The sequence below is a fragment of the Melospiza georgiana genome, chromosome 5, assembly GCF_028018845.1.
Source record: "Melospiza georgiana isolate bMelGeo1 chromosome 5, bMelGeo1.pri, whole genome shotgun sequence".
In the NCBI taxonomy this organism is placed as follows: Eukaryota; Metazoa; Chordata; class Aves; order Passeriformes; family Passerellidae; genus Melospiza; species Melospiza georgiana.
The window spans coordinates 38141637-38169067 of record NC_080434.1 but is presented as its reverse complement, the minus strand read 5'-3'; the positions used below and the strand labels follow the sequence as shown (position 1 = coordinate 38169067).

The following is a 27431-nucleotide window of genomic DNA, read 5'->3' as shown; positions in this document are numbered from 1 at the left end:
CTTGCTCTTATTTTCTCCAATCCCTACTAAGCATAAAACGGGCTGCAGCACACTCCTGCCCTTAGGACTGCAGTGTTTAATTTGCAACAGGAAATAGTATCTATGTGCAACAAACATGGCAAGGAAAATAAGGGGCTTTTGGATAAGAGCTAGAAAATCTCACATTATTTAGTTACATGAACATCTGGATGGTTTTTAAAACAGTTGAAATGTTGCACAATCAATTTCTTAGGTTAATAAAAGAAATCACAAAAAAAGCCCTATGAAAACAAAATAAATGCTGTGTTTTCTCTAGCCCTTAAGCCTGGTTTGTCCAACTGTTCCTTGAAAAGAACCTATGGCTTGGAAATAAGCAGAAGGAACACCAGCCAAGGGCTCTTCCAGCAATGATAAGTGAGCTCAAGTCTGGATTAAAAATAGAAGCTATTTTTAATGTTCTCTTATCACATCCCATTGCCAAAAACAGTCCTTTGACATTTGTGTTCCACATGGGCAGAACAGGCCTGACTCTTGACCTCTCTGACCACTCCAAAAGGTGATTCCAGGTTCATCTCTGAGAACCAAGACCTTCCTGTGCAACCAAGCTCAGGAAGCCAAGGTAATGCAGCACAAACATGTGTGTATTTATTCCCATTCCTCCAAATGGTACCTGGCTACTGGTTCTGGGATGGTCCCTGGGCTAACAGGCACCTGAACTCCCTTTTCCCACTCCTGCCTCCAGGGATCTGCCAGCACATAGTACTCATCAGGGTTCAGCTGGAAGGAGTCATGTAACTTCATGGCAGTGATCAGGTCCGTTCTGAACACCTGCAAAGAAAGACACCAAGAGAGAAAAACAAAAACAGAGACACTGACATTTGATACTGAGCATTGACAGCTTCAGGGTAACACAAGGGCACTGTGCCACCAGCCCACTGCAGAACAAGGACTGGCTTCATGGCAGGGAAAGGGGTGGCTGAGGGCACAAATACTGACTGCATGATTTCACCTAACTGCACTGCACGTCCTGCAGCTCCTCCTGCACTGCACACTTGCTCTAAAAGGTGTTACTCACTTTCATCTCCATACTGGCTGCAATAAAAGCTGCAGGAGCTCCAAGCAGCACAAAAAAAAAAATTCATTTTTGCTCCCAGGCTTTTTGGAATTTTTTTTTTAATTATTGGAGCTCTGACTCATACCAAGACATTCTAGAAATTCCCTGTGGTAGAAATCAAGGCATGACTCCACCATGACCAGCCTCAAGAGGAAATTCTAAGAAGGTGACTCTTTGTGCAAGTACTTATAAAAATAACCCAAAAGATAAAAAATAAAACCAAACTGGAATTCTGGAGGCAGCTCCCCATTCAGCACAGCTATTTATTCAATCAGCTCCAGACACCTCTGTGTCACAGCTGTAATTTTCCTTTGCAAAGGCATCAAGCTCTAAAGCTAGCAGGATGTTTGGCAACCTGTGGGTTAGCAGCCACCAATAAGCAGCCCATGCTGTCTTCAACAAGGCACGGAATGGAATAAAAAAGGGATTCACTCCTATGGCAGCTTCAGCCAAGTGCTGCTATCACAGGCATCCCAGCTACAAGCCTGCACTTGCTGGCACTAGTTCCAGCCCTTCCCACCTCCTGCTCCCTGCAAAAGGCAAAGCCCTCCTCACCTCCACAACGCTAATTTCTAACTACTCCATGCCTCATTCAAAGGAGAGGGTTAAAAAGCAAGGTGACAAGAAGATTAGCACCACCAGGACAAGAAGATGACAGGTAGAGCTCTCTGCAGACTTCTCAGTCAGTGGTGGTCAGAACCAGCATCCACAGAGCCCCACACTGCAGCTACAGCAGAAAAAACTCTGGATTTTCAGGGCAGTGCTCCTAGACTCCTTATGAGGCTGCTCAGGGGGCAAAGTGACCCATCCTCCCAGCCCCAGAGCAATGGCCATGCTGTCACCTCAGCCCCAGCTCACTGCTGTGTGTGGCTGAGGCAGAACCAGATGTGCACAGACAGCAACCCAGGCAGCCACTTCCATCACACACCTGAAAACTCAGGATTTTTGGGAAGTATTTTAGTCTATCTGATGGCTAATTACACTTCTGACAATGTTTTCAAGTGTGATTTGCCTTGCCACATCTCAAAACCTCTCCTCCCTCCCAACACACACATACTGTCCCACTTCTGTCTACATATGTTTCTGTTTCTACTCTGGTTTTGTCATTAAAATAGCATCAAATCATGACATTTTTCTTAACACTTGTCTTGACATGTTCAGGAAAAACTGCCAACATTAAAAAGTAAAGAAAAAGACTGCCATAGGAAGAACAGGGTGAATGCTGGTAATGAAATATAATGAGATGTTTAAAACAATTAAATTATGAGTCCTGTGAGGCTTCAATCAAGAAATGAAAAGTAAGCCACAAAGTAAATGGGCTCACAAAACAAACAAGCACAGCTGGCCAGGGGATTCTGCACTTTTAAGTGATTTGACTTAAAGCAATCAAAAGTCAAATTAAGAGAAGACTAAAAATATAAAATGGGACGCAAACCTTGCTCAATCTCAGAGCCAAAATAACTCAGGCTCTTGGATAAATTTGTCACAAAGCTCCCTCAGCAGCAAAGCTAATGCAGCACCTGACAGCCAAGAAACTCCTTTCCCAGGCCAGTGGCCCCATGACACCATTCTTTCTGCTCTGGCTGCTGATGCAATCAGAGTGCCTGGAGGAAAGCAGAGCTTACAGAAGCGCTGGCTCTCAGAAGCACTGAACACTTCAAAGCTAAAGGGTGAAACCCTGGCCACGCTGAAGTCAGTGGGAATTCTGCCACCAAGTTCAATGAGCCCAGGATTTCACCCAGGGAGTCCCTGAGTGTCACTTTGCTGCCAGCAGTGAGCAGGGACAGAGCAGTGGGGAGAGGCTGGAGAGCAGAGCTAAAGGGAAGCACAAGAGAAGCTCATCCAGACTGAGAAAACAGAAGAGAATAGCACAAAACTGCAGAGATTCTGACAGCAAAAGGTAAGGGAGAGGAGAAAGCAGAAGCACACAAAAAACCCAACAGCAAGACTCCTAATTATCTCAGATCATTTCTTGATAGCCTTTCACAAGGTGGTTCTCAAAAGGAGGTATAAGGGGCTACTTCTAAGAGATGCATGAAAGGTAACTAAGGAAAACAAATCTATTGTTAACAAGAATAAATTCACCAGGGATCTCCACATTGGCAAAAAACAAAAGGTCTTTAACAGCCAACAAGCAAAGGAGTTTGGAAACCACCAGTACTAGGCACAGTTCACACTGAATGGCATTCTCCTTGTGAAAACTCTTCTCTGAGACTCAGGTACACTGTCATTAGGGAGATTAATAAAGCAGTTTTTCCTCAACACCACCCACTAATGTGTAAGGAATACATGTCCTGGGCAAGTGCAATAAATGAGAAATTCCATCCCCCAGAGCTAATCCTTTCTTTGCAGCTTCTACAAAGTCTGCACTGTAGTATTTTGCCTGAAGCCAGGAAGATTCAGCAAGAACATTTCCAAAGAAATGGATCACATTTTGTGTGTTACTAACAGCTGATCCAACCTGGAAAGTTCAAAGATTTTTATCTCCCCTGATAGCATTTCTTCAAAGCACTAGACGAGACAGAACTGTCAAGAAGCAGATTTCTAGTTTGACAAGCACTTTAGCAAAGATCACACACACAGAGCCCCAGTACAAACTATGAAATAAATGCACCTAATGTAAATTTCCACTGTTCACAAATCAAGCTGCAAATAAACCCCGATGCTTAAAATAGCACAAGAAAGACTCTGCAGCTATGCTGAATGGGTGTGAGACTACAACAAAATTCACAGATAGAAACTGGTGCTGGCAGGAGCTGTGCCAACAGCTGAACTCTGTAATCTTCAGGGCAGGGGGTAGAGGGGAAGAAGGGGTGAGGGAGGGGAAGTATGTGCCAGCCAAAATGTAGGGAGGGAAAAAAATTTAAAAAATAAAAAAAAAAAGTAAATGAGAAAAAAGGGATCCATTACCAGAAAAGATGGATGGATATATTGTGTGTACAGACACTTAGAGAGATGTAACAAAATGCAAGCTAAATTCCAGAAATACCTCAGAAGGTTTGCGGTCCTCATCTCTGGAGCACGAAGTCCTGCGACGCTGAGATCTGGAATGCTGGGACCAGGTAGACAGACCTAGGATACAGAAATGATAATTTGCAGGCTTCTGTGACAAACCCCCAGGAAACTCTTTCAAAAGCCACTCAATCCTGAATTTCTGTGGTCACTCTCCTGGGTGTGTTTTGTTTCCCATCTCCCAGCTGAGGTGTGCCTGTCCTGGCTGCACTGCACTTTCCTGCCTTCCACCCAGCATTCCAAAAAAGCCACTTCAGAGCATCCTTCCCCCTGAGCATCAATAAATGACTTCCTGCAGATTAATAACTGACCAGGAGCTCTGCCAACAGCCTGGGATGTACTCTTTGAAGCTAATGTCCTAGATAGCTACACTGGTTACCTGATTTCTGCTGCAAAATGAAGCGCACTGCCACACGCACACAGCAGAAGCCCACAGAGCAAGCTGTTGTTTCTTCTCCCCAGCAAATCTCCCAGTGTGGCTGCATGATTTTTGTCTGCATAATTATCCACTACATTCCAAACAAATTATACCTTTTTGCCTTGAAAGTGTTTGACGGAGTCTCTGTCAGCTTTCAGAAATATTGTAACAGGAGGGAAGGAAAAAGAGAAAGAATCTGCACTCCTTTGACAAGATAGTGCTTTGACACCAGAATGTATTATACCTGTGCAAGTCAACCAATTTCAACACAGTAAGATTCACAGGTACAGCAGATATTTTCCACTGCCAACTACACAGCAGCAATGAAAATAAAAAGCCAATAAATCTTTCTGGGTTGCAGAGATGAAGGACTTGACTTCCCTATCTGATAGGGAAGCTAAGTCCTATGTCATTAACTCAGAATTTGCAGATCTGGACATTAATTGTAGACAAATTGAAGCAAACTGATGCAAAAGGCTTCCCACACTGCTCATTCCTTCACTGTCTGTGCATAAACATGGTAGGAGTAAAATGGGTAAGGCTACAGTCTGCAAGAGCAGCACCACCTCACACCAGCCCACAGAAACCTCTCGAGGATCAGAAAGCACAGGATGGGATAAGTTCTCTATTAAAAATGTTAGCAAACCATTGTAGAAGTTAAGTAGCTGTTCAACATCTTAATTGGAAAGGTATGACTGAAAACATTTTGGTTTTCGTTACCTGTTTGTCTTCTCTTTTCAGCTAGTGATTACATTAAGTAATCTGCCCTGATAAAACCTCTCTGGAACACAGCAATGAATAACAGACATTACACAGAATATGCATAATGGTCAAAATTGAAGCAATGTTCCCAGGAAATAGCTAAAAATCTTATCTCTCGAGATAAGAATACAGAGAGGATGCTTTTAAGCAAATATTAGTGTTTTAATATAAGAGACAGTGAAGTTATTGGCACACTTCCCTCTTTCTATGAAGGGGAAAAAAAGAAAGAAAAATAATAACTGACTGCCATTTTATTAAAAGCCAGACTTCCAAGATCATTTAACTACCAATTGTTCCCTTGAAAACTGAAGAAGAAACACAAGCAGGAGTACAAATTTCTTGTGAGAATCCTATCAGACCATCCTCAAACTCTCCTTAAGGTCAGAAGGGAATAAGTAAAATCCCTCACAAAAACTCTGAGATGTACAGCTAAAATGCATGACAAAAAAATCCAGATTTATTTCCTGTAATGCAGCAATGTAAATATTAACATTTTAACACTCAGACAGAAGTGATTTCTTTAATCAACAGCCTCCCTAGAAGACACACAGCACATACACACCCACACAGATTACTATTCAGTTCTCATGGGTTCTGATATTTTCCATTGGCAAGACATTAATATCTGGCCAACTAGCTGCCACAAGTCAGCACCTGGAAATTTCCAGTTCTTTTGTGGATCTGAGTGGTTTTGTACACTGTTGGACCTGGGAGAGAGAGCCTGCTCACAAGAGAAAGAATTAGGAACAACAAGTTGTATTGGCAAGGGGTGTTTGATTCAAGTTTTGGTGAGTATTGTAAATGCAGGCAACCCCAGCGAGGGGAGAGAATGATGCATGTGACTCCATCTTATCAGAAGGCCAATTTATTACTTTATTATGCTGTGTTATATTAAATAACACTACACTAAACTATACTAAAGAATACAGAAAGGATACTTACAGAAGGCTAAAAAGATAATGATGAAAACTCGTGCCTCTTTCCAGAGTCCCAGCACAGCTTGGCCCTGATTGGCCAAAGAGTGAAAATAACCCACAGTAGAATGCAGTGAAACAATCACCTGTGGGTAAACAATCTCCAAACAAATTCCGGGTGAGCAAAACACAGGAGAAGCAAATGAGATAAGAATTGTTTTTCTTTTCTCTGAGGCCTCTCTCGCTGCCTTTCAGCTTCCCAGGAGAAAAACCCTGGGTGAAAGAATTATGTTCAGGGAATGTGAATGCCATGGGTGAGAGATGAGTCTGGAGGCTTTAACACAGCTGTTCCCAAGTAAGGCAAGCATGTGGCAAAATTAGTCTAGTGGCAGTGTGATGTACTTCTGGGTCTTTACCAGTGTCCTTTAATTCAGCTCTGATGACAGCTGATCATAAACTGAATTAAAAAAGAGTATGGGCAGCTTTTTCCAGGTCTCTCTCATGCCACAAAGAAGCTACAAAGGTGAGGAGTAAGACAATCCCTGCCATATCACCCATCTCCATTTCCTCACTGTGTCATCTTACACATCAGAACAAGTGTCTTAAATGCATCCTTCTGTGTCCATGTACACAAGGGTTTGGTCACTGGATTAATTAACTGTTCCACGTTTCACAAAAGGGCAACTAACTCTTATCATCAAAACTACAGGAGCTTCACTTTAAAGGATTTTTTAAGTGGTGTATGAAAGCACACTACATAAAATTTCCATGCTTAAGAGACAAGTCAAACACAGCCAGCCTTCCTCAGCATTTGTTATAATGAAGGGGTTTTTTTCCACTGAATAAGGAAAGAAAGTTTCTCAGGTAGTTCTGTAACAGCCTCTTCCTTGCACACAACACTGGTGAACTCACAGTGGAAACACTGTTACTGAAGGGGCCGCTGGATTTTTCTGAGCAGTGCAAACTACATAAATGCTAGGAGAAAACAGTGGAAGAATTCCTCATGGGACTGAGGTTTTACTACACACTGCAGCTAGCAGATGACCTTTGGCAAGGGCTCCACGTCAACAGGGAAAACATTTACTCACTGAATAAACAAAGCCAGACTGTAAGCCTTGAATTCAGATTCAAACCAGCACCACTGCTTAGACAAGAAAGGAAGAAATTGAAAGAGCCAGCCAAATGACAGCAAAATATCCAGCCCATGAGAGTATTGAATCTAACTACTTCTGAAATCCCAAACAGAGTTTCAATTCTGCTTCCATCAAAGCTAATGGGAAAATGTCACTGTCTTCACCAGGGCCAAGCCCAAGGCACTGAATTTCCCAAAGCCCTCATTAATAAGCCGTCCACCCACTCTGCCTACACCAATAGAAGTGCAGGAGGAAAATTTAGGATGTTATTTGTCTATTAAGCATCCTTGCCATATTTTCAGACTAAATCCAGAAAAGGGACTTCACTGAAAGCAGCAATTCACAGCCCATTACACCTCCTTCAGTGGTTAATGATCTGATTTGTACATCTGAGTGCATGCAGAACCACCCCTGGATTATACAGAAGGCAGAATCTACTCTGGTCAAAACAAAACACAGGATTTAAAAAAAAAACAGCTCTTCTGTACTGTAATAAGCACATGAAGCTAGCTCAGTGATTTCAGGAAGATTCCAGACACTTCACCAAAATCATTCTCTTCCATTAAGTATCCAAAATCACTGTGTTCATCAAGTTTTAAGAGTACTAGCCTAGTCCCAAACTGGATTAGGATCACCAAGACTAGAAAAGCACCTAAAGATCAAGACAAGAGTTAAACTCCGTTATGGTAAAACAGAATTCATTTTTTTTCAATAATCGTAAGGCAAGTCTGAATCACTGGGATTTGGAAGATATAAAAGTTGTGTAAGATACCATTATATACCTCATGGGAAGAATGAGTTTCTCAGCAGATGGAAAAACAGTGAGATGTTAAGAGAGCCCATGCTACCATAAGCCATGTGAGAAACAGTAAATATGAAAAATACACAAGTCCAAGGCATGAAGCCAAATACAGACATCCAAAACATGCATTTCCATCATTGTTTAGACATCAGAGATAAAAGGGATCTTATTAAGAGTTACATGAGTGGATGAACACAGTAGCCTACTGAGCATCATCACTCTAGGAGAGAGACCAAGATTATTTGGATTCTCTCACAGTTCAGATTCTTTCAGATAATCAATGTGTTTGTGCGTTTTAAAAGGATTTCATCACTGAGAACAACGGGAGAGGGATCCTACTCCTATTACCTGCTCTTAGTTCTCCTTTTGCATTTATCTACTTAAAGGAAAAAAGCAAAAAGGAATCCCAAAGCATGAAAAAGGTGTCATCCTCAGCAAGGGAGGCAGAGCTCTAACACACCACTGGTGCTGCAAAGGATTTCTCAGACTCAAACAGGAATTTTTTTCTGTTCCCCAAAGCTGCTATGAACACTTCACACTGTAAATACAGTGTTCTTATAATACTGCCACGGGGTGTATGTAACACACACGCCTCCTGATAATAAAAGAAAGCAATCAAGGAGTGTGCATTCTTTTTCCCCACTTGTGAAGAACACAGGCTTCCCAAAAGGAAAAACTTAATCAATTTTAACTGCATCATTTTATTAAATGATCTGTCAAGAATACGTTTTCATCCCAAGGAAAAAAAAATCCAATCAAAACAGAAAATTGCTTGGAACCAATAAAACAATTCAAAGCCCCAGGGAATTCTACCCCACAACTAATACACTGCTCAGCATGAGCAGAGAAGTCTCAGCTATTAGGTATCATGCACAAGGCTGTTGTAAAGCCACCTGTGAGGCACCCAGCTGTGTCCCTGCAGAACTACCTGCTGCTGCAGCCTCTGAACACTTCAAAGCCTCACTTCTTTACACTTCTCCCACGGTAAATCCACTGCTGCTCCCCTGCTCCAGCAGGCAGCACGACACAGCAAAGCAGCCCTGACACAGATCCATGTCTGCCTGTCACTCCTGCTTAGCACCAGCCCTTGCAGATGCCTGTGCTGCTTTGCAGCTCACTCTGAGACCAACGAGGTGCTGCTGCCAACGCTGTCACAAAGATCTACAGCCCGGGGAGAAAACAGAGGTGTTCAATCTCTCCATTTAGTGCTGGCCCACAGCTCCTTACAGCAGCACTTAGAAATATCTCCCTGCTTGGACTCAAATTCCAGCACAAAGCAAATAGAAGCAAACTATTCTGGGGGCAGTTTCCACTACCTTAGGCACAGAAGGAGCTGGCTGGGCCAAAGTCTTCAGAAAGCAGCATGCAAGAAAACACCACCTAAGACAGAATTTCACAAAGCCAAATTTCCTTTCTCACTTTCCTGGTGCTGGAGGGCTTGCCCATCTATCTTCCTTATCTTTATAGCACATTATAATACAATAATCTCATCCAAGATCAAAACACAAGAAGCAATAGCCTTTTATCTCTTGTCAACAGCAATGCTCCTTGAAATTCACCATCAGCTGACGACTCCCCAGTTGCAGCTGCTGAACAATGTGTGGATCCATGAGATCTCTGCAGTGCTTTACAGCACCACAGCACAAGTGCTCAGTCTCTGACACACATAATGAGCCATCCCTGCAGGTCCCTGCCACAGCACTTTAACACAAGTTACCACCTGTCATCCCTTTCCTCAGCAGCACGGGTTCAAGTTTTAGCATCTCAGAACACACACAGGCACAGGTCACTCTTATTGCAGTGTGGAATTCCTTGACCTCATCTTCTTTTTCAGCACAAGACCCAAGTGCCACTCGAGCCCCAGACCAATTCCCATGGTAGCCATGTTTTACCATAAGTTTTAAATCAAGTTTACCACAGGTTATCAAAGTCAATTTGAGCACCTCCCATTCACAGGCTGATAACATGATGTTGTCAAGGCCTTGAAACTCCAGTGGACTTAGGTGTACTCAAATCTAGCAGTCTTGTAGAGAAAAATGAATATGCCTCTCCAAAAATGAATCATGGCATCACAGAATGTGCTGAGCTGGAAGGGACCCACCAGGATCATGGAGTCCAACTCCTGGCCCTGCACTCCTCCCCAGGAGTCACATCATGAGCCTGAGAGCATTGTTCAAATGCTTTGTGAACTCTGTCAGGCTGGTGCTGTGACACTGCCCTAGGGAGCTGTTCCAGTGCCCAAGCACCCTCTGGGTGAAGAACCTTCTCCTGATGTCCAACCTAAACCCCCCTGGCTCAATTCATGCCATTTCCTTGAGTCCTGTCCCTGCTCATGAGAGGGAAGAGATCTGTACCTGCCCCTCTGCTTCCCCTCACGAGGATGTTGAAGACCACAATGTCTCTCCTCAGTCTCTTCCTCTGCAAGCTGAACAGACCAAGTGATCTCAGCCACTCTTCCAGACCCTCCACCATCCTTGTGGACCTTCTCTGGATGGTTTCTCATGGCTTAATGTCTTTATTATATTGTGGCACCCCAGAACTGCCCCCAGCACTGGAGCTGAGGCCGCCCCAGTGCAGAGGGGACAATCCCCTCCCTTGCCCAGCTAGCAATGCTGTCCCTGATGTCCCCAGGACAGGGCTGCCCTCCTGGCTGCCAGGGCACTGCTGACTCACATTCAACTTTCCATCAACAGGACCCCCAGGACCCTTTTTGTGGCACTGCTTTCCAGTATCTCGTTCCCCAGTCTGTCTGTACATCCAGGGTTGCCCCACCCCAGGTGCAGAATCCTGCACTTGTCCGAATTGCCATTCATTTGGTTGGTGATTGCTCATCTCTCTTATCTGCTGAGCTCTTGCGGGGCCTCTTTGCCCTCCGGGGAGTTGACAGCACCTCCCAATGAAGTGTCCTTGGCACAGCTGCTTAGCATTCCTTTCAGCTCCCTGTCCAGGCCATTTAGGAAGATGTTGAAGAGCACAGGGCGAGGAGGGAGCCCTGATGTCACCCCACTCCCTATAATCCTTTGTGCCTGAACCATGAGCCAGTGGCTCACCCATTCTGTGACAGGGTTATCCAGCTGTGTGTTGGACATCTAGTCCAGAAAGATCTTATGAGACACAGTGTGCAAAACTTTGCTCAACTCCAAAAAGACTGCATCTACTGGCTTTCCTAGATCAACCAAGTAGGTCACCTTGCTGTAGAAGGATTCAACAAGCAGGACTTTCCCCTCACAAAGCTGTGCTGGCTGGTTGCATTATCCTACAGCTGTTTTTCAATACCTCTCCAAATAATCTTTTCCATGACTTTACCAGATTAAACTGATTTTTTCCATGATTACTGAAGTGACACTGACAGAGCTGTAGTTTCTGGGATCTTCCTTCTCATACTTCTTGAAAATTGTGATGACATTTAACAGCTTCCAGTCAGCTGGGATGTCTCAGGATTCCTGAAACTGTTCAAAAATCATCAAGAAATGTTTTTCAGTGACATCAGCTAGTTCCTTGAGGATGCTGTGATGCCTTGTCCATGTCCCTGTTCTTGTTTGTGAGGTGACCATCCTCACCCTGTAACATGCTGATGCTATTTCAATACTGCCTTTTGCCATTGATGTATTTAACAAAACTCTTTATTGTTCCCCACATTTCTGGCCACCTTCAACTCCACGTGAGCTTTGGCCACATGAGTTTCTCCCTACAGTGGCAAGCAGCATCTCTGTGCTCTTCTCATGTCACCTGACCTCGCTGTACTCAGAATGCACCTCCCTTTTTTGGCTTACGTCCAAGAGGACATCCCTGCTCAGCCCAGCCTTCTGCCTCGCCTGCTGGAATTGCCTGCTCCTGTGCCCTTAGAAGGTGGTGTTTAAAAACTGACAAGCACTGATGGACCCCAGCACCTGCAAAAACATTTTCCCAGGGGACTTTATTTACTAATTCCTTGAAAAGCTTTGTGGCCTGCTGTCCTCCTGTCCAGAGCTGCTGTTCTCCTGGCACTTTTCCTCCTGTCAAATGATGGTGATCATTATGGCAAGTCCCTTTCTCAGATGTGATACCCTATCAGGCAAGATAAGCCTTTCAACCATTCTTCCAGATTGTTCCAGCAACTTCAGCACAAGCCACTCTGCCCCACTCTGAGTTTAATCTCCCAGTAAGATGCTGGTTCTTACCATCTGCCATCACTCACCAACCCTTTTTCAAAGGCACACAGTGACCACTCCTCTTGCTGCTTTGCCCGAATTCTGAGCACTGTGACTACATTACATTCTGTTGTTCTGTCACCATCCCTTACCCTCCTGGCAGGTTCAGATGAAAAACAAAAAAAGCTTCCTTCCTGCACAAAGCTCTGCACATGCAATCGCCACATTTCAGGCCAGCAGCAGCTGCAATTCCACAGTAAATGACACACACCCCCAAGGTTATGTACTCAGTAACCTTTGTGAAGGCACCCTGGGATCCATCTCAAACACTACAGGAACCCACTGGGATTCAAAGCCCTTTCTAAATCTAAGATTCTCCTCATTCAGTCAGTGCAATGGATATTGGCAAAATTCGTTTAACTTTAAAATAACATTTGTTTAGCAATGATACAATAAGGGTCTGCCTAAATTACAGAACTCTATTCCATAATCCACAGGTATTAAATCTTTCATTTCTCAGAACTCACATGAAACTCTGTAAATCTGGGAAGTATTTTTCATTTGCAAGTGTCTTCAGTTCTCCTCTTGGACACTCTGCATGTAGGAGTGTGATAAATTGATAACCCCTCCAAGAATTAATGAAAAAGCAAGCAAAGTCTGAATGAAATCATGCTTTGAATTCCTTGCTCATGGAAAACAGCAGACAAACTCTCTTGGACAGCAAGGAGTGCCTGGATTTCACACAATATCCCTCATACAAATGCCCATGAGTTTCAGACCTTTCTCAAAAACAAGCTGTCCACATGTCAAACCAATTTATGCAAAAAAGAAATGCCTTGAAGCTATAAATGGGAACTCCTCCACTGCACAACTTGATCTCACCAGGAAACAGCATATGGAATATTCAGCACAAACCACCTTTGCAGATTTACAGACCAATGAGACTAAAAAGCCAGGTGTCAAACACGGAGCAGGAAAGCTGAAACAGCTTCACTATCTAACATTTAATTAGAGTGAGACCCCAAACCATAAAGAGAAGGTTTAGCAACGGAGCAGCAAGCTGAAATGCAGTGTAACAAAATTTGCTTAAAAACTATCAAAGCCAGCCACCAGAAATCAGGAGTGTCATGGATTTGAGGTGAACATTACTGATCTCCTTTCTGCAGGCTTTGAAGAATGCAGCATGTACATCACAAGGCTTTTATGAAGGGCCTGGCTAATATGAATGTCCATTATAGCTGCTGTACTGCACTATCTGGAAGGCCACAGGAACAAACAAGCTCTGCCAGGTGAGCAAAGAAGAAAAGCTTTCAGGAGCAAAAACTCTTAGGCACTTCCCCAAGCCTCCTCTCTCAACACCATTCCTCTGTATTTAGACAAAAGTTCAACATCCAGAGCAATGCCTGCAGTCATTTTTCATTCAGTTATATTTCACGGGTAAGATGTTCAATAGTGACCTCTAATTTCAGAAAATGAAATCCCTGAGAACATGCTCAGATATCCAGGGACTCACTTCAGAACTGCCAGGCAAACCTGGCACTGACACCTCCTGCCCAGTGCTTCAAATATGCTATTTAGGCTTTGTGTTGAAATGAGGATTTAGAATTCTGATTCTAAGGGGACACAGCTTAACAAGTTCTAGTAGTTAGGTTGAAGTACATGAAAGAAATACTTTTTGGAGCTTAGCTTTACGAAAATAATCAAGTCTGAGGGCAAAGAAGTGATGAGGAAAGCAAGGGTACTGACTTTAGGTTGCAAGTCTTTAAAATTCTGCAAAAAACCACAAATACACCCACACTAAAATATCTTACATGAGTCAGTAAATACATGTACATACTCCAGGACTGTAGCCATGCTGTTAAGCTTTCTTCTCTGCTCTATTTTGCCCCTAAATGAAAGCCATTCTCCCTTCTTTCATCTCACAAGATGAGAGCACCTTTTTCTCCCTCTGAAGAACTACTGTATCTCCAGAATAATTTATTTTTAGCACTTGGGTATGAGCTTTGTTTCCTTGTGACTACCAAGGAAACTGATTCAGTTCAGTGATCTAATGAAAAACAACTTCCTTTTTTTTTCAATAAATTCCATTATTAGTAGCATCATTACTATTACATTCAAAATATTCAGGATCCTGAGCTCAAGAGAATAAAATGTAGATTTCAAAATATTTTCCAGGTTGCACAAGCCTAGTCCAAAAAATCACCATCATTCAGGTTAGTCCAACCACATTTCCTCAGTGACCCTCATGATGAATCTGAGATGCCTGATCACAGCCTAGTAAAGCATAGCATGCAGAAATCAGCTGCACAACTGCAGCAGCTGGAGGCACAATCCTCATTTAGGATGAGAGAGAGCAAGGCTGAGCCCTAAGCTCAAAAACCATGAAGCAACAAGTCCACTGGAGGGTCAGGAAACACCACTGACTGAAAGGGAAGCATGTATTTGCCAACAGGATTCCAACCAGGAATTGACTAAAATTGCAGATTTTCAATTAGATGATGTCTGTTTGAAACACCCAGATTAGTCAAATGTAATTGTTGTTCCAGAATAGTCAAATTTAATTGTTGTCAGGCTGTGGAAACTGTGAGAAGGAAAAACACCCAGTGAAAAACTTGGAACCTTCAATACAGACCACAAAAAATCAGTAGAAATTTTTATATTGTTTGAGGGGGGGGGGGGGAAATCTTGAAGCCTTCAATACATACCACAAAAAAATCAAGAGAAATTTTCATATTTTTGGGGGGAGAAACTTGCTTCCCCTTCTAAGACTACTGCAAGTACAGTGGATCAGAGATACTACTGGCAAAGTAAGAATACAGAAACAAACATAGTGAAGAGTAATCAGTAATTCTACCAAAGGCAAGAGAGATCCTGTGAAGGTGAAACCTGTAAGGGGACACCCTTGACATTCAAATAGAGTTGCAAGGAACCACTGGTATCTCCTGTAACAGGAAAAGAGGAAAGGACCTAAGCTAAGTCAGTCAGTCTTTTCAGGGAAGTCTGAATGACAAAAAGCCTTGGAAGTGCTGACCCCACATTAAACACTCCTTCTGAACATGTATATAGAAATAGAATGAGTATGCAGGAACCTATATCTTAATTCACCCAGTAACAAGAGGCAAAAAAACAAAAAAAATCCAAAAAAAACCCATAATCAACATAATCAAGGAAAGAACAAGTGTAATGCAAAGGAAATGGTATATATTCAAATAATATTTGAAAAAACTTTTAAAATCTCACTACCTTTGCCATGCAATTCATTCAGTGAAGTTATCTGCAATAACCAGGCTTTAAAATAGACATATCATAAAAGGGCAAGAGGTTTCCTTTTCTTTTTCAAACTCATTTTCTTATATCATGATCTATGGAACAGATATTGTGGAAAATATAATTCACTAAGTTGATAGCTCTATTCCAAACAGTCATACATCAAATGACATTACAAACAAGCACTGTAATCAGCAACAGGTCAGTCAATAGTATCTATTTCAGAACTTCAATTCCAAGATTAACTGCTTCATATTTTATTTGGTAAAAGCTGTTACACATGGCACATGAAGAGATCAAAGGCTTAAAGAAAATAGCTAAGAGAGTGAAAATAAAGATTAATAATATGAAACACTATTTTATAAAGCTGCTAAGGAATGAAAAAAGGGTGAAGCTAAATTTTAATGGAAGACATCATGTGCGCTGCTACTTTACCTTACAAATAAAAACACAACTTTGTTTCTGGGAAGTACATATCACCTTCAAGGAAGTACACAGATTTCAATGTTAATAACCTCAACTAAACTTCTAACCAATAAAAACATGTCTGATTGGTTTGGGGTTTCTTCTTCCAAAATCCCCCAGCTGCAGGTAGCTCTCCAAAACCAAGCCCAATTCCTCACCTCTAACAGATTTCGCTCAATCCTTATTTGGATGAACTCCTAACCAAACTGCTAGTTCTTACCTTCTCTAATCCCTTCACCTTTACTACTGGATTTCAGCACCAGTTTGCCCAGGGTTGTTTAGAGAGGCAGCTTTGGCCATACCTGAGCAGAGGCAGCACAGACACACCTATGAAATGCATGCAGGTGAAGCACATGGAGCCACAGTGTACCACAGGGGTAAATTCTCAGAGTGAAGCATTCAAAAGCACCTAGGAAACTACCCCAATCATTTTCAGACTGAAATTTTAGAAAAAAAAAAACCCCAGGCTTAAAGATGTGCATCCAGATAGGTCAAATGAAAACCACAAAAACCTCCCTGACAACTGGCTAGGCTGCAGTATTGCCAAGTGCAATCTACTTGCTCATTTGGGCAAATAAGACACCTTGGCACATTCCCCAAAATAGTATTTTGTCCCTCCCCTCCCCCCCCCACCCCTTGTTTTTTCTGCTTAAATGAAAGATTATCAGTCCCTGGAATCCAAACACAAGACAGAAAGAGATATCACAGTGTGTGCTAATTAAAGCAGAACAGGAACAGTTAAAAACCATAAATACGGTTCTGTATCCAAACCAGTGATTTGCTGAATTCTAATTTTTGTAAACAATTCCTCAAAGAAAATCTTCAAATGCAGTGATGAACAACTTTTATGTTCTGTTATTGTTTTCTACTTAAGCTTGAAGCACTATACTTGCCCAGTGTGTAAGAGGGTGTGGGAAGACTGAAGCAAATTTAAAATCCTTATGCAAACTTGCATGGACAACATCAGCAGATGTCTCTGTGCTCACTCTGTCCTTATAATGATTAAATTATGCTGCTTGCCAAGGTTTCCAAGATGACCACTGACTTTTTGTGGGACATGAATTTGTAGAGAATTTTTCAAGTTTGACAGAAGGTTTATACTGTACGTATTTGAACGGCAGAGTGTGCTAGTTACAGCAGTACAGGAACAATTAAAAACCATAAATATACTCTGTGTCCAAATTAGTGATTTGCTGAATTCAAACTCTTGTAAGCAACTCCTCAAAGAAAATCTTCAAATGCAGTGAGGAACAACTTTTAGGGTCTGTAATTCTTTTCTGCTTAAGTTTAAGCACTATACTTGCCCACTGTGTGAGAAGACTGAAGCAAATGTAAAATCCTTATGCAAACTTCCATGGGCAGATATCTCCATGCTCACTCTGTCCTTATAATGATAATTTATGCTGCTTGCCAAGATTTCCAAGATGACCACTGACTTCTTGTGGGACATGAATTTGTAGAGAATTTTTCAAGTTTGGCAGAAGGTTTATATTGCATAGCAAATGACAATATAAACAAGCACTGTAAGAAGTAACAGGTCAGTCAATGGTATCTATTTCAGAACTTCAATTCCAAGATTAACTGCTTCATATTTTAATTGGTAAAAGCTCTTCTTTTATTTTATTCTTTAAAGCTACATGTTGCAGTTTAGCTCTTGTTTTATCTTGTTCACTAAAATGTTAGTTCAATGGGGGATCCTGGATCTGCAGTCCACCTGTGCTCACAATGACCGAGATCATTACAACACCCATCGCTCCCAGCCCAACCAATGTGCACAATGCCTCTGGCACATGGAGCACTGCGTTAGGACACGTTTTTCCAGCTCGTAACCTCCTGCACTCTCCACCAAAGGAGCACTTACTGCCATTGTCGTCAGAGTCCTCACTGCTGCTAGGAAGCCGATGTCGTTTCATGATCTCCCCGGGAAACAGCAGGCAGCCTGGGAAGCAATGAGACAGCACTTAACCCCAGGTAATGACACACACTCAGCAGCTTGCGCTTCTGATGGCATGCGAGCATTTACAGCACACAAAGGAAAACAAACAACTCCAGCAGCAGCTGAAAGATGAACAGGGAACCTCTCAAGGGTGCTTAATTAGGCTGTTATCCTAGGAGCAGGTGAACAGCACTGGAGAGTGGCAGTGACAGTCCCACCCATGCTTTCCCCCCACCAAAAAGCTGAATTTTGTCCTGAGAGGCGTTAAAATCACTAAATATCCGCAGCCAATGTGCTTAACTTCCCCTGCCTATTCTGCCACTAGATTCGCAATACAATAACGTTTTTCCTGCTTGTGTCAATATTTACTTTGGCTAATATATTTTTGGAGCAATTTTGTTCCTGTTTAAAGTGCCAGATTTACGAAATCTGAGATTAAAGTCATCCATTTACACATAAAAAACAAAACATCAGCAGTAGCAAGCCCAGTTTTCCCAGATTAACTAAACATGCATCATCTATGCCCTGGAAAGCACCACCCTCTAAGATGAGAGGGTTACTTCCTCCTGCAGGGACATTTCAGCACCATGCCTAACACTAACTGTTCTTTGGGAGTAAGATTATTCAGATGATTACTCAGAGGCTCCTCCAAATTGCCAGATTTCTACCAATACCAAATTCATGAGCACGTGGGCCAAAAGTTCCAAATCTTTCTAAGTGGTGTTCTCATGGCACTGACATTTTCACGTGTATTCCCTGTGGAATGAAGCCAAGTTCAGTAAAAACAAGGAAACTGTAAATAGCTAGTCAGTATTTACATGTAAAAAGCTATAAAAAAGTGCAAGTTGGAGAGCAGGCAAAGACACGACAAGACAAGTCCAGAAAGGCATATCCACCATAAGTTAAACTGACAAGGACTCTAGATGCACATCAAAACCCCTGAGTCTTTGCTTATCACATATCAATCTTGGTATCACAGCAAGGTCTGGGCACTCTGCTGGCAGCAAATCCCTCATACCCACCTCTGCACACAGATTTGGAGATCAGATGCCAAAATATTCCTTTGCTTCTAGCTAAGTGCAGAAAATCTAACCTTATTTCCATGTGAGCTCAGACTTTCTCAAACCCTCTCAACAAAACTCCTTGCAGTGGTCCTTCAGTGCAAGAATTAACTGCTCCAATTTTGTTCACTGAGAGCACAGCTCAATTTTTGTAAGAAATTCAGTAATGCCTTCAACTTTTATAAGACTGATACCCAAAATAAGAAAACCAAAAAAAAAACTAAAAAAGCCTGACACTATTTACAATAAGGCACAAAAATATCTGCTTGCAGAGAACTTAATACAGTGCTAAGAGCATTGCAGGATTGCCTCCTTTTTCATATTACACCTGTAAACAGAGTTGGGGGGAAGCCTCCCTCCCACAGACTGACTTTTCAGAGTGGGATTTAACACACCTGTCACTGAAACATGTAACAGTTTTGAACTGCAAAGTTTGCTCACTAAAAAGAAGCTGAATGGTTCACATCACCAAGACCTTTTGTCACCACTTCATAGAGTAAAAGTTCACATACAGTGTCTGATGCCAGAGAATAAAGAATCATCAGTGGCAGCCTTTTACAGGGCTAAAAGAATTCTCTCCAAAAATTGCTTTGAAGCAGGCCAGAACTTTGTGTGTATGATGGGAGATGGAAATGTTGCCAGTGGATAAATACCCACACCAGCCAGGACCATCAAAACCCACTGAATACAGATCTGGTATAAATTTAAGAGATCCAGAGCCAAATTCCTATACAGTCACTTAGAAAGACAGAAAGCCAATATTCAGATCCAAAACAGGCTAAAACAGAGCTGAAAAATCAATTAGTTCTTACAAGGCCAAAACTAGAGGGATGAATATCTATCTGTAAGGTACTTGTTCTGTTAGTTCACACGTTAATAACAGCAATGTAAAAGAAGATATTCACTTAGCAAAAATCTCCCATAAACAAAGTAAAGGAAACTTGGAAGAAAATTCAGGAAATTTGTTCTATCTCAAAAGTGTAATTTGTATATTTCTGGTTCATTTCTTGGTTTATTTCCCATATGGACTGAAAAGCACAATACACTGATAAGCAAAACAACAGAGTTTATGTACACTAAGACACACCCGTGAACTTGCAACAAACAAGAAAATTTGGAGTTCTGCTCCTTCACATATTTCTGGACAAGTGCATTTTGAGTTGATCTTCTCCTAACATACTTTCTGCAAATTCAAAAAAAAAATAAAGAAAAAGATGGAACCTTCTTCTTCCTACCACGTGTCTTTAAAAAACCCAACATCTCCTTTTTGGTTGCTGTTTAAAGGAAAGAGTGGTAATCACACCTCCCACAGTTTAAGCACTCTCCAGAGCTTTTCAGGAAATAATCCAGAGCAGAAACCACTTTCCTGAGCACAGAGTATTAGATAAGGCAGCTAATTTGCTTGTCCACTCTAGTCAGGCATCTGAAGTTGGCCACACTGAAAAGCCTGTGTTCTCAATTGTAACATTAAAAGAAATATCCCATTTGATGAAACTCCTGGGAGATTGTTTTATAGATCTGTGTGGGGAAAAAAAATTAAACTTAAGAGATCTCATTTTCCCATCTTTGAACCTAACCTGAGTTTACAGGGAGCTAAATCACAGATGAGAAAACAGCATTTGGCTTCTTAGAGCAAGACTCAAACCTTGTAAGATTAACCCCCTGGAACTTTAGTCATTAGAAGAACAGCTTTTTTTCAACCTCTAAAATAATTTTAAACTGCTGCCACCAGATGTTCATATCTAACACATGTTCTAGAGGTAACACTGGAACAGCTAACAAGACGTACAACCATGCAGACTGAAATGCTCCTGGTTTCTGTCAGGTGGTGGCGGTGACTCAAAGTCACACAAGAAATATGTTAAAAAGTGCACATTAAAAACAAACATGGCTTATGGATAGTGAGTTAGATGCAGACTGATACTCCAAGTTTTTGCCCTGTTCCAGCAGGAAAACACTACAATCACTATGCCTGTAAGCAAAGAGAATTCCCATGTAAGCATAAAAGCCACAAAACATTGGAGGCCAGCTTTAATAGCAGGAGTAAAAGCTATGCACCCCAGCATGCAACACTTGCAGGGCAGGAAGAGACACCCAGATGACTGAGCTCAATTCCTAAGTGCCTGCAATCACATAATTGCTGTCCAGCCCTGAAGTTCCCACAAAAACCCTCTGCAGCCACCCAGGCCACAGAACGAGCTCCCCAACCCCTTCTCAGAATGAACCAAAGAAAGAATGTGACTTTCTCAGAAGAAAGGACACAGTCAGCCAAGCAGTGCTTGTGGGTGAACCCTGGATCTTCCATCAAACATTTGAGATTTTCCCAAATCCTTACACCAGCCCAAAAGGGTGCTTGCCCAACACACTGTTCACCTAAAGGGAAAGCCCAGCACTCCAAAAGCTGCTGCAGTCCAACAACCCTAAGCTGGCAAAGGCTGCCCCACCAAGCCACACTCTCTGTGAGTTTCCAGTGACTCCTGTGAATTCCTAATAACTCAGCAACTCTTATATATAAACTTTCAGTTTCATTTCCTCGAAAGAGGATTGTTTCTTTTTGTTAGAAGCATCCTTTCAGAAATCAGTCAGACCAAAACACAGCACGCCCGATGATGTTTTCCCCTGACACACCAGTGTAACATCCACCAATTTACTGGGAAGAAACCAAACTGGGCTCAGGCTAATGCCAGCTTTCAGCCAAACACAGCTTTTGAGAAACAGCCACGATTCTGCTGGCAATGTTACTCCAATTTCATAGGCAGCAAAGCATCCAAGAGCACTTCATGCAGTCACACCAGCATGATAAATGCACCAATGGGACACAGACCATGCCTTTTTAGCCCCCAGTCACCCTCAGATGAGCTGGCCACACCAGGGCAGCACTGCTGAGGCCAAGCACAGCTTAGAGCATGCCCTACTGAGCTGCTCCAGAGGCTGAAGGTGCTGCTCTGTTTTACAGAAACACATCACCAGTTGCTTTTCCACTCTTTTTAATCGTGCTTGCCCTTCAAGTCAAGCTCTGGGTTTTGCTCAATGATTAGATACAAACTTTAAACATAAGAATGTAACTCTGGACTTCCATGGTGCCTTTGCTCAAATTGGTTTTGAAGGCAAAATTACACCACCTGAAACTGACTTCTGTATTTTGGAGAGCATGGGAAGCCTTTTTCAAAACACTTGTAAATGCTGTGCAAATGAAATGACTGGACAATAATACAATATAATCAATGTCAGGCCACACGACAGCATTTGAATTTACATATTCTTGTGGAGCTGAGCAACAAGCATCTCAATCTATACAAACAACTAGATGCAGGTAGGCATGGAAGCTTTGCTGTCCAGTTCCCAGTATTTGATGACAGATGCAGTGCAATGGGTTAGACTCAGCAACCTGACACAGCACAGCAAATTCACTATTTTTAGCAGTGTCATTACCATGCTACTCCATCCTTACCTCTCCAAGAGATAAATTACCAAAAAACCCTAAGACCCCACTGGACATTGATGCCAAGACTTTTCCTTTTTCCTCCCACACTGGAGTCACTGGAGTTGCACTGATAAGAGTGTAAAAAATGCAAAGAGCAGAACTCTAGAAACCACCCCAAGAAACTAGGACAACAGTGTGCACACACACATCCATGTGCACAGTTAATAACCCCACATAGATCTTCACTCAGTTTGACCTCAAGTAGAGAGGCAATCAAAGAGAAAGATGTAAAGTGTGTCAGTCCTTGTTATGCAAATAGCTAAACAGAACCAGATTGTAAAAAAAAAAAATTATACATGGGAAAATCTACATCCTCAGGTCAAAGGTTTTCCACAGCACAATTCTTAGTGAAGTATTTTCAAGGGCTGCATAAACCCCTGGGTAAAAGAGTGTATAATTCAAACTCTGACAGACAATTAACTGTAACCATGTTAACGGGTGTCACTGTAACAAACTGCACTGAACAGCTGCACAGACAGAATGGGAAGAAAGCAGAGTTATGACAGATGTACACCCTGAAGAAAAACTGAAAAACTGCCTTTTCCTCAAAGTAACCCACTAACTGCAATGAAATGAAGACCTAATTATCTCTAGTACACAAGAAATTGCTCCAGAACACCTATTGTACAAATGGAAGTGAAGTGTGACACAGCTTAATAAAATGGGTAGAAGATGCAGACATTTGGCTTCTATTATTTGGCTCTTTTTAAATAGCATATTTATAACACCACCCCTTGTTCACTGACACCTGACATCACAAGAAGCTTTTTGGCTTCTACCCTAGACCTAAACCAAAAAAAAAAAAAAAAAGAAAAGAAGCACATCAGAAATAAGTTGTATTACTAATATCCAGCTAAAACTTTTCAATTTCATTATGGAGCACCATCCACAGTGCAAAGAGTCACAGACCTTAAATCTGGAGGATGAAAATCTTCCAAGTCTCACGAAACAAAGAAGTACTTGGCAAACAACGCCAACAGTGTTCTCCACAGGGAATATTTCTACTAAATTCAGCACACCTATTCAAAATTTATCAATACATGAAAAAAGCACAATTTGGCCATATCAACCAACACTCATAAGGAATCCATGTGCTCATTTATGCACCTGTGCAAGCCAGCTCATAATGTCAACTTCCTACCTGAGCAGTGCCAGAAAATTATTCCCAAACTGTGGGGGAGTGAGAGAACCTGACCATCCAAAATCTTGAGCAATGCATAAACTGGGTTCCAAGAATTAATGCAACCCAACCTGCAGCCACTGCAGTTCATCTCCTCCACCTTGGTCATCTCCAGCTGAAAACAGGAGCATGAAGCAGCAGTACTAAACACATGGAGAAATCATTTGAGGAAACACTGGAAGTTTGGATTTTTTTACTAGTTCTGTGAATTGGGAATGAAACCAGAGAAGCTGGAAGGGAAAACTGCAGCTGTGAGAGGAAAGGGGAGTTTATTATTATTATTTTATTTTAAACATATGTATTAGACATAGCTCAAAAGCAGGGAGCAAGTGGTATCTGAAGCCAGAGGGAAAATCCTGCCACTAAAACATACAATCCTTGCTGTTTCAACAATATCCCACTGAGTGTGAGAAACCTCTAGAAATAGAATCATAACAAGCACATTTTGGCATAACTTTAATGAAGGTTTTAGGTTTGCAAGTGTGGGCAGCTTCTGACTTAGTCAAAAGGCAGCACCTGCTTTAAAAGGAAATTATTCCAAATAACAGCTAAATGTTTCTCAGAAAAATGGGGCTGGCATAAAAGCATCTTCAGCCTTTGACATTAAAACGTCAACTAAGACGTGTCGCTAAATCCTGCTGGAATTTCGGCCTGTTTCACTGGGAAGGGGTGTGGGGGCTGACAGGATGCCCCGGCTCTCACCTACCGGGGTGAGATAATAAACTTTCTCAGAAGGAGCCGATGAGCCGGAGAGGGCCGGCAGGAGAAGCTGGCCGGCGGCAGGTGCGGGCTCGGAGCCGCTTCCCGCAGGCTGCCAGCAGCCGAGCCTTCGGGACTCACTTCCAAAGCCGCGCTCACGCCGATCCCCGGCTGCTGCCCGGCCGGGTGCCGCTCAGAGCGGCTCTCCTCATCCTCCTTCTCCTCCTCCCGCAGCGATCCCATCTCGGCTCCGCGCCCGCCACCCCGGAGCCAGCGGGGCACGGCGGACCGAGGTCACGGAGCAGCCTCCCGGCCGGGCTACACCTCCCCCGTGGGGGTGGCACCTTCCCGGCCAGCTGCCATGGGAAGCAGCCCGGCTCGCCCCCTCCTTCTCCTGCCTGCCGGCAGCCGCTCCTCCCCGCCGCCGGCCGCACCAATCCGCTCGGCCACGGCTGCAAATCAAACTTGGTGCCCCCGGCTCGCCGCCGCTGGCTCCAAGCGCTGTCACTGCCCAAAACGGCCGCGGCACCTTCCCCGCCCGCCTCCCCCCGGGGGCGGACGGGACGGCGGATGGAGCGGCGGCTCGGAGACGAGCTCATTTTCTCTGTCCGTCTCTCCTCCCACTCCCAGACAGTTCTGGAAACTGTGTTATCACCTCTTGTCACAGGAAACCAACCAGCAGGCGGTGCAAACAAACAAACACCCTTTGCCTCCACCCTTCCCAAAATCATCCTATCGGGAACGAACGGGCGGGCGCGAACGGGAAGGGAAAAGCAAATAATAAAAAAAAAAAATTCTGCAAATAAAACCGAAACAACAAAACATACCCCCTCCACCCCCTCCCCCCCAAAAAAACCCACAAACCGAACACCGCCAAAATTCTCCTGGGAGCTGGCGACTAGGCGAGCCCAGGGCCGGGCAGGGTGGCTTTGTCTAAGAGGAACAAGTGGAACGATGGCTGGAGCCGCACTCACCTCCCCGGGGAGAGCGGCCCGTTACACAGCAATGCCGCAGCCCCGCTCCGTCCCGCTCGCCGGGCACCGGGGCAAGAGCCGCACCGCCGAGCTGCCCCGACCGCCGCCCGAGCAACTTGGGGCGTTCGCCGCCGCTCCCCGCGCTCCCCCCGCGATGTTACGGTCGCGCCCCGATACCGCCGGCCGCCTTTCCGCTCCCTCGCCCACAAACTCCGGCCCGGCCACGCGGGTTCGCCCCTCGGCCTGGCCGGGAGGCAGCGCCGGGAGGGGCCGGGCCCCCCCGCGTCCTGCCCAAGTTCTGTGCGCGCCCCCCGCGCCGCTCCCGCCGCAGCCCCCGCGGCCGGGGGCGCCGTGCACCTGCCGGCCGCTGCCCCGATGCCGCCCCGCGCATTTCCCCGCCTTTTCCCACTCTCAAACACGTGCACTTCGGGGCTCGGGCAAGTCGCTCTCCAGCGGGAGACACCGCGCACCCGTCTGGGGGGACGGGGCCAGCTCTGACAGCCCGGCGCCCATCGAGCGGGAGGCACACCGGCTGCGGCTCCGAAAGGCAACTTCTGTTTAATTTCACCGATGAACAGTTTTTATGCTTTCCCAGCATTTTTCCCCCACACAAGCCAAATCCAACTGCGACTGGGGAGGAAGGGGAAAAGGGAGGGGGGGGAAGCAAAGCTGCTCCCGCACACCGAACACCTCCTCTCCCACGCACAGCGCTCCCCGCCCGCGGCGAGAGGCGACGGCTCTCGTGGGCATCTGGGTAACACGGTGCCACACAGTGGCCATGGCTCTCTCTCTCCCCCACCCCCTTCCTACACATCACTATCCGAGCAAGACTTGCGCTCTGCCATTGCCATCTGGCTACCAAGTTGCTCCAACGCTCCCTACTTTCCGCGGCGGGCGATACCCGGCGCTGCCCCCGCGGCGCAGCCTGCAGCGACGCCTGGGGCGCAGGGCCGGCGGCACGGCACGGAGCAGAACGGCACGGCACGGAACACCGGCGGCTGCCTCACTTGGCCGCCGCACCTGGGCAGCTGCGCGGTGCAGCGGAACAAAAAGGGAGCCGGAGCCGGCACCGGGCGGCAGCGCTGCCTCCCCTCCCGCCTCCGCCCCGCCACAGCCCCGCACAAGTTGCTTGTGGGATAGCGGAGCCGCAACTCGGCCGCCTCCCCTCGCCCCGTACCGAGCGGCGCGGCTCTTGGCGCCATGTTAATGACGTACTATCTTATTTCCACTAGGCAGCGACCTTCGGCACGAAACTGCTCTCCCGCCGCCTCCGGAGCGACAAAAAAACCCCATCAAATATGGCTGTGCTGGCGGCTCCGCGGCTGGCGCTGCGGCGGGCACGGTTACCTGCTGGCGGCGGCGCGGCGGCGGCGAGGGCGGGCGGCGCGGCCGGGCTCCCCCTGCGCGGAGGGCTCGGGGCCGCCGCATGAGTTCGGGCAGCGGGCACGGAGAGCGGCTCGCTGCGCCACACACACGCACGGCACACACACACACACACTCACTCTCTCTCTCACACACACACAGATTCCCTCTGACTGACGTTTGTACTTGTTATGGAGGAAGGACTCCGTGAATCAAACTCGTTTCTGGGTCACTGCTGCCACAGGGGGGAGCTGCTTTAATCCCCTGCCAAAACTGGAAGGCGAGGGGAAGGGGGGAGCGGTAATAATAATAATGCAGCGCCGGCGTGGGGAGGCGGCGGCGCGGCCCCGGGGGAGCCGCCGTTAACTCTTGGCGGGCCCGGCCGCACCGTGCGGGGCTCCCGCCGCCCCGCGGAGCCCCCGGGGGAGCGCGGCCGCCCGGCTCCCGCCCGTGGTGTTCCAGCGGGCTGGAAAATGCGGATGAGCGGCTGGGAAATGATACGTGTCTGCACCCGCATCCCGCCCGCGGCACTGCTGGCCTTACCCTGCGACCATTAAGGCTTCTCTCCAGAAAGATTTAAAGGCGATTTCGCAAGCAGGAATGGTAGCGCTGCGCTGGCTCCCCGCGCACAACGCGTGAGTCACTATTTTGTCAAGCAGAGGAACTGAGGGTACCAAGAGTTAAACGCCGTGGCCACATGCGTAGCGCATAATTGCCGGGGCAAGAATAAAACTGCACG

At 44.9% G+C, this 27431-nt stretch overlaps 1 protein-coding gene across 2 annotated transcripts in view; it reads right to left on the bottom strand.

The window, feature by feature from the left end:
• Positions 1–26952, bottom strand: part of JADE1 (jade family PHD finger 1) — a 44422-nt gene extending 17470 nt beyond the window's left edge. The window contains exons 1-4 of one of the 2 annotated variants that reach the window (XM_058023780.1): positions 26871–26952; positions 17858–17935; positions 4083–4165; positions 650–807 (exon numbers count right to left, since the gene is read on the bottom strand). In XM_058023780.1, the coding sequence (XP_057879763.1) occupies positions 650–807; positions 4083–4165; positions 17858–17909 (293 nt within the window). In that variant the 5' untranslated portion in view covers positions 17910–17935; positions 26871–26952. Of the gene's footprint in view, positions 1–649; positions 808–4082; positions 4166–17857; positions 17936–26545; positions 26616–26870 lie in introns of those variants that run through there. The other variant, XM_058023779.1, reaches the window with a different exon arrangement.
• Between the last annotated feature and the right edge of the window lie 479 nt (positions 26953–27431).